Source organism: Pygoscelis adeliae, unplaced genomic scaffold (genome assembly GCF_000699105.1).
Source record: "Pygoscelis adeliae isolate BGI_AS28 unplaced genomic scaffold, ASM69910v1 Scaffold16, whole genome shotgun sequence".
In the NCBI taxonomy this organism is placed as follows: domain Eukaryota; kingdom Metazoa; phylum Chordata; class Aves; order Sphenisciformes; family Spheniscidae; genus Pygoscelis; species Pygoscelis adeliae.
Window position 1 is genome coordinate 4,942,180 of NW_008825162.1, and position 7,912 is coordinate 4,950,091.

The 7,912-nt window shown below is 40.0% G+C and overlaps 1 protein-coding gene across 1 annotated transcript; it reads right to left on the bottom strand.

The window, feature by feature from the left end:
* Positions 1-2,753: 2,753 nt before the first annotated feature.
* On the bottom strand, positions 2,754-7,606 carry RPS24 (ribosomal protein S24). The gene is made up of 5 exons (XM_009328721.1): positions 7,402-7,606; positions 6,808-6,918; positions 6,684-6,686; positions 3,691-3,726; positions 2,754-2,834 (listed from the first exon to the last, which is right to left on the bottom strand). Exons 1-4 carry the CDS (start codon positions 7,540-7,542, stop codon positions 3,724-3,726), a joined length of 258 nt encoding a protein of 85 aa, XP_009326996.1. The 5' UTR covers positions 7,543-7,606; the 3' UTR covers positions 2,754-2,834; positions 3,691-3,723.
* Positions 7,607-7,912: the final 306 nt, after the last annotated feature.

The window sequence follows — 7,912 nt, forward strand, 5'->3', positions numbered from 1 at the left end:
CTCTTCATTCATCAATTCCCCTTCATTCTTACCTCCCACAGGAAAGGGGATTAACCTAGAGTCTCTTCACAGCATGACACGTGCATTAAACTTCTGCATCACAGAACACCCACTACACATTGCTTAGACTCCAGTGTACGAAGGCAAAATGTTGGCGTCACAGAAGCTTGCATGAAGAGGGGCTTATGTCTCCAGACTGCTGAAGCACCAAGATTTCAGATGACAGCCATTCAGTTGCCTGCCATTTTCCAGGTGGAACGATAGGAGAAAAGGACAGCCACATCAACACGGAATGTGGCAGAAGAGTGGGAAAACTCAGGGTGATCCGATCTGATCAGTTAATTCTAGATCACTTAATGGCATTTTGTCCCCTTCCCCATTTTTTATGCTTAATGCCTCATGTTGTAAGACAAGAGTACAGCTTATGGGTATGTGGTTATAACCTATGCATGCAACAAGGAGAGAGTCAATTATTTTATGGAATCACTAGGTATTTTTCGCTGTCAATCTGTATCATCAAAACGGGGCATCCAGTACCAAATTTCAGCACCAGGCAGTAAGACAGCCCATTTCAATCCATCTGCTTCAAAAAGTTACTGTACCTCATAAATGAGCCCGTAATGAAAAGCATTTGAGACATTACAAAATTGACAAGGGAACCTTTAACATTCCAACTCCAGAACTAAGTTCTGCTTCAAGAGGTACATGCCCCCGGAACAGAACGGTTTATGTGAAGTCAAAGCATCAAGACTATGCAAGACATACATACCTTCATGCCAGCACTTATTTATAGATCCTTTGTGGATTGCTGAAAACTAAGGTAAGGTGGCTTCTGAAAAGAGCCACTAGAATTTGTGCCAGCACTCTAAGAGCTTTCAAGTAGTAAACATTTGCAAAACATTAACTGCGGTCTTCACTGAAACAGAGGGTTTCCATTCAATTCAAAAAAGAACCGGCGAAACAAAAATATCACTTAAAGCCTCAGATACTAAACACAACTATTTTCAATGCACCTTTTTCAAAGGAGTTGACCTCTTTGGCAAGGGAGAAGTCAGCTTCCTTTCAGCCTATTTTATGAAAAAAATGCTATAGGACTCTTCCACAGTAGAAGTATTTTATGCTACAAATTTGTAGCATACATTTGTATGCTACAAATACTTCCACAGTATTTGTATTGCTGTGTTCACACTACCCCCTAGTGATTGTTAATTATATTTAATAGCATGACTCTTCTTCCCTTTGATTTTGAACACTATATATGGAAAGGGTTTACTGCAAGTATTACCTTTAAAACAGGTTTATGTTCTAGCTCTAAGCCTTACGTGCGTAACGTTTGCTCCATATCCCTTACAATCTTTTCGGTTGTCAGAAATTTCCTGTCACCTATTCAAGACGTATCTACAGACTTAATAGTTCACTGCGCATACTGTGTCTAAGTAGCAACATAAATCCCACTTTCAGTACTCCTCTAGCAGTTCTTCAGAATTTTACACACTTACAACCTTTGGGAAGAACATCCAATAGGTACCTATGTTCGACGGTCTGTCTGCCAAGTAAAAAAGCCTGTTAACTTCCTCAGGACTTCAGAATCAAAACTCTTCTTTTAGAAGCAATTACTCCATTTCACCATCCCCTTAGTCTAACATCACTAGTTCACCTATGTTTAGAAGAAACTGGAGTACCTATCCTTTCACCAGGGCAACTGCCTACTAATCCCAGTTACTAACCTCAATAAAGGCAGGAACACTATGGCACGAAGTACAGAAAATTTACTGTACAGCTAAGAGTGCGATGCTGCTGAATGCAGACAATAGCAACCCCACTAGTTCAAGACTCAGCCTGAAGGTACCAGAAGAGGCATTAGGTACTTGATCTATACTTAACAGATCTTGTACGGAAGCTACTAGGACAACAGTATCCCCTTACAGCCACTTTAACAGCTCTAACTACAGGGTTGTTGGTTTCCCCCCCCCAAACACTAAAAACGCCTTACCTGTGTTACAATATACTGCCTCAGTACAGAGGTAGGACAATTCAAAAATACCGGACTTGGGTAAGAATCAAGTCAGAGCCTTCATCAGCACAGCTGCTAGAGCTGCCCAGTCTGTTTCAGTCCTATTTAAAGCATGAAACTTCTATTTTGCTTGCTACTCGAAACACCTGCACCAGAATGCCCACACTTCTAGCATAGAGCATGCCTCATCCAGCCACTAATCCAATCTTAAGTGACTCCTTTAAGACCACCAGATGAAAAATTGGGGGTGTACTGCGCAGTTTGCAGACCAGAGACAGACCCCAGAGCCTGTCCTGACAACTCGGAAACAAAAGACAAGTCAAGCCCGACTCCTTCATTAGCAAAAATCTAAACTGTGGAATTAGGCAGCTCTGAATATCTCGTCTACATGTTTTGTTCTCCCTTCAGCTGTATTCTACAGGTCTATATAATACAGGCAGTCAAACAAGCGTATCTTAGAAGGACTTTCCGAACCAGTTTGAACACCAGGTGACAAAACCATGCTCACCTCCACAAACTTAACGCTGCCTGCTTGGAATTAGGTTATGCTGCTATCCATAGAAAGCTCTGATTCTCTTCAAATTGATACTCAAAACAAGAGTTGTTCAATTACGAAAAGATTTTAATTCAGTGCAAACAGCGCGCCAATCTTGAATTTCTCAGACTTTACAAAATGATAGCTTTCAAATCAAAACTAAAGAACAAACCAGGATTTTATTGACATAGTTTATTTGTTGTTACATAGTTTATTTGTTGTTAAAGCCAGATGAGTACCTTTCCGGAATAATTCGTTTTACCCTTCTTCATAGAATAATGTAATCTGTAAAGGAAAAGACAGATCGGTGCCACGTGATTAAAACATTTTTTATACTCACACCTTTATAGAGCCTGAAAAACTGGTTCCCAAACAAGGCAGGTAAACCACACTACCTCTCTGAGAAGAACGTAACGTTCAAAATTTCACAGTACTGTCATGGGAATAAATGACAGCCTAGATTACACCATTTCCGTAGAAGACCTCAACAAGCTACAATTGCTTTACCAGCTTTCTGTTTTAAGACATTATACTCACTACATCAGCTCCCAGACAGACTGTGTAAGTTGCTTTAAAATGAGTCGGACCATTTGTAATCAAACCAGAGTTTTGTCTGTAACAGTTACTGCCCACAGCACGTCCAACTCACTTATGTTTCTGCAGCAAAGATATAAAAATATAGCCTAGGACTTGTCTAAAAGAGTATCAGGTCTGTTTATAAGTAATTTACTTGAAGTATCTGTAAGAGAACAACAGAAATTCATCCTCAAAATAGAAATCATACTACTTTAATCTATTTAAGACAACAAAAAACAAGGTGTGCTAGCCTCTCCTTAGCATACCTATTATGAAAGGAAGATGCAAGCCTTGTTTACAATAAGACTAAATAATCAACAGTTTTAGCAACAGCAAATCTGAGCTGCCCGATTTATTATTTTGGTCTTTATACTAATCAGGGATTTCACGTAAGTAGAAGCGACATAGATTAGCAACTCACTAGTAAGCACAACAGTCGCCTTAACTCTTGCACTGGGTTCTGTATCAGCACAGTACCACGGTCTTTGCATAAATTAAACCTATGCCATCGTAATGACAACAGGCTACTGAATGTCTACCCTTACAAAGCATTCCAAAGTCATACCTGTTATCCATTTTCCACCTGAAGTATGGTCATTTACTGAAAAAGAAAAAGCATTCATTAATAAGATAATAGTTTTAGCAAAGTTATACTACTGTAGAAGATGGAGCTTTGGGGCTTTTTACTGACACTCACAATATGCTTTTTCCAATTACCACAGCAAACTGTGATAGAAAACCTCAAAGTTTTGACCACTGTAGAGGCTGAAGACTTAGATTTCATGCATTCCCTCAAACTCAAAAGGGACCTAGCAATAGCTGTTTAGAGCTTAAGTAATACTCAGAATGCAACTGCATGTTCAATTACGCCTACAGGCTCCAACGGTTTGAAGTGCCTATCCATCCACGCTTCTGTTCGATCGAGTTTTTTAAAAAACAACATTTGTTTGGAAAGCTCACATGTCAAAGGCTGTCAACAACTACAGTTGTGACATTAAAAGGTAGGGTGGGGTTTGGGTTTTTTCTTTTGCATTTGCTCAGAATGTAAACGCTAGGTGAGGAGCATCCACATCTACTTGTTGCAAACTTTCATGCAAGACTTGCTGCAAACTTATGTGAGCTCAGCTAACTATAGAGCTAAGAATACGTTAAATAACACGAACTACTTTAAAATACTTCTCTTGAAACTGCAGGGAAACCAGAATGGGAATTCTGAAGGAGTGAGAAGTGAAAGAAAGCACCAAAGAAAACTTTTAACAGTCAGACATCACCCCAGTTGATGTCTGACTTAAAAGTTCAAGAAAAACTATTCAAGTGTTATTTCACCATTTCAATAGTTTTCGTGACTACGTGGTACATAACTCACAGAACAATACAGGCTTGCCTGAAGATGTCTCAGAACCAAGCGCCTACACATTTCTGAGATAAACAGTTTTCAGATTGTGCAGGCGGACTCCAAAACATATTGCAGGACTCCAGCTAAAAATTCCTCCACATGGCTGTGATAAAGGATGTTGAACCATGCCACGCCATTATGTTTGAACATGCATTTTTCAAGACAAAGCTTTAAGACACAAGTGTATTCCGCAAGCTTTTTTCTGCGACGCAGCACAGAACTCGTCTCAACCAAGTTTTCCAGAAAGCACGTGAATCACTTTGTCTTTAGTTTAAGTCTAATGCGAGGACACAAAGATTAACAAAACTGGTGAACAAATAAGGCCTAGCCCATGCACACTTATCAATTAAAAGATAGTTTTGAAAGACATTAAAAAACCTCTCATCCAAAACACAGTTCGCCTACTATTGAGATTGCATGCTAGTTTGAGAAGCACTTGATACAGAAGTCACATCTGCTATATAATTATCACAGCACATGATCCTGGTCTTGATTTCTAAAGTGTTTATAAGCTTTAAGAGAATTTCTATGAACTGGACAGCTTTAGTAATCCAAGTGACAGTCATTTAACCATTTTGTATTAAGTCAATAAGCTACCTTCAAGTGCAAAATTCTTGGAGGGAAGTTCATCCGTACCACTGGTATCAGTGCAACACTAAATGACTCCCTTGACATTCACAAGAGGGCGTACGTTAGTGTTACTACTATACCAAATGATAATTTGTGCTGTTATACTGTAAACAATTGTAGGACTTATTAGAACAGCATTAAAGCAGAAAGGAAAAGGGCTCCAAATCTTATCTAGTACTTCGCAGCAACACTGGTTTATTTCCATCCAATGGTAACAAGAACTGCATTTATACAGTAAGTGAAGAATCTAATTTCACAGAGGAATCACTGCGGTTTGTGTCTTAACTTGGAATACTGCAGGGCAACAGTTAAATACAGTTTAATGCTGACAACTGCGTCGTTTCCAACCACCGTCTCAAATGCACAAAGCTGTGATGTGACTTAGTTTTCATAAAGATGCACAGCTACTTTCACACAAAGGTCAGGTTACACACGCGATTGCACTGTACTGCTTTGAATCAGAACCCGGGGTGTTTAGAACCAATGCCTCAAATCAAGAGCATTGAGTTTCTTTGATTTCTTCTCATTTGGAATTCCTTAATGTTGTTTCACTGGTTTCAAAAGTCTTGTTCGCTATTAGCCAAATTTTATTTCTAAGTCACACAGAATAAAGTTCATCATGTAGTGACCTGAACCCTTACAGGACAGAACCAAGCTTAAAACAAACATGCACGCATGCAAGGCAGTACAGCGCTTCAACTAAAAGGATGGGCACGTGTTTCAGTGATGTATAATTCAGTCACCACACCCATGCTCGTTTTCAGTACCTGCTAGATACTTCATTTCTGATGGAGAATTCCAAGAAAGTAGGAAAAAAAAGCAGAAGCGAAGATTACTAAAGTTCCAAGTTGTCAAAGCACTCCAGCAGCTACAGAGCTAAGTGTCAAAACCCATCGCCCTGTCTTCCCTTGTTGTAACACCTGGAAAACACCCACTTCGCTACACAGCTTACTCAGCGTTTTTCAGGGGCAAAAAAGCTGCTAAGGAAGATGACTGTCTTCACACCCAGGCTATTCCTCAGTTTTGGTGGGGTTTTTTTGTTTAATGACAGAGGAACTCTGTCTCCCTCCAAGCTGCACACCTGGCAAGCTGGTATCAAGTTCCAGCCACAGCATAGGAAGCTCCCACCAGGGGTAAAAAAAAAAAACCCTACTGTCTTGGGAATCAGTCACTTAAAACCAGGATAAAGCAGGCATTCTGCCTTATTTCTATTTGCACACTGTCCTTACTGCCTATACCACCACACATAAATAACACCATAAATAACAGCAACTTGGTGGAGTAAGCATTAGGTATTCAGGTAGTCTGAGTAACAAGTGTTAATAATGTCTAATTTGCATATTGCAAGGCTGAGTTACAAGATTAGAGCCATACTGTTAGACTTACAAAAGTTTAACTTTGGTTCAAGTGACATGTAGGAAACAATCATTTAAGAAGCATTATTTCACATTCTACCAGCTAAGCTTGCAGCAGTGAGAAGCAAAACTAAGCTACTGAGCTGGTAAGAAGCTATACAACACCACACAGATTACCTTCTGTATCCAGTAGAACAGGTGAAAAAAATGGAAGAAAAACAATGTTATTCTGTTGAAGAATTTCTAATCAACGTTTCAAAGGCAACACGCTCACTCCAGCTTACAGATATTCTCATCCTACCTTCTTGCCAGCACCAACATTTGCCTTGGCTGTGCCCCTGACTTTCTTCATCCTGTTCTTACGCTCCTTCCGCTGCTTCCTAGAAGTCTTCTTCTTTTCATACAAGCCATGCTATTAAAAAACAGTTAAAGTTGCATTTAACTTTGTTTCACTGATAGTGATGTCTGAATTTAAGTTTTACTATTTCTGGACTTTGCAAGTACTGTTTGAATTTGAAATATTAGCCCAGTAGTGAGACAAGTTCACTAGTTAATGAATGATTCAGCACAGAATATAAGCGCTACAGTAGCATACGTCTCAGTCTCATCTCTTATGCTTCTCGAAGACCTTTAATAGTGGTCAGTCATCTATTACTGCTGAACGTCACTGGTAACATCATTTTCGCCTTTGTGATCCCCCTATAATAAACAATAAAAAACTTACCCTATTTTGCAAACGCAGAAGCTAGCCTATACTATTTTACGGCCTCTTATAGAGCTCTGACTAAACCAACAGTACTTTCACCAAACTTTAGCTTTTATACGAGTAAATCACGAACCACTAAACACTTCACATCCATCCCAACCGCCTTCAAGTTACCAGGAAACAACCCACCCTGGCAAGCCTGTGCTTTGGTTCGTTCTTCTTTGCATAGTCCAGAGAATCGTAGATCATGCCAAAACCTGTTGTCTTGCCACCACCAAAGTGAGTTCTGAAGCCAAAGACGAAAATCACATCGGGCGTCGTCTTGTACATTTTTGCCAGCTTTTCCCTGATTTCTGTTTTGGGGACCGTGGCCTTCCCAGGATGAAGAACATCAATCACCTAAGAAGGAATTTTGACAAGTTGCATGAAAGCAAGAGAAGGTCGATATCCAGTACAACAGCCAAGCGCTGCAGTCCCACCGCGAGCTTAACACTTAAACTAACCCACCTCGGCAGCAGAAAGTATTATTAATTCGATACCAAAGCCTTCTTAACAGTTCCCCGCTTCAAAAGACAAAACAACTCACTACCTCACCATCACGATTTACCTTCAGCACGCATCAACACATTTAAACCTATAAGCTCTCACAAGAAGGACGCTGGAGGTTTTAAGGGCCCCTTGCTTATAGCGGCTAAGGAAC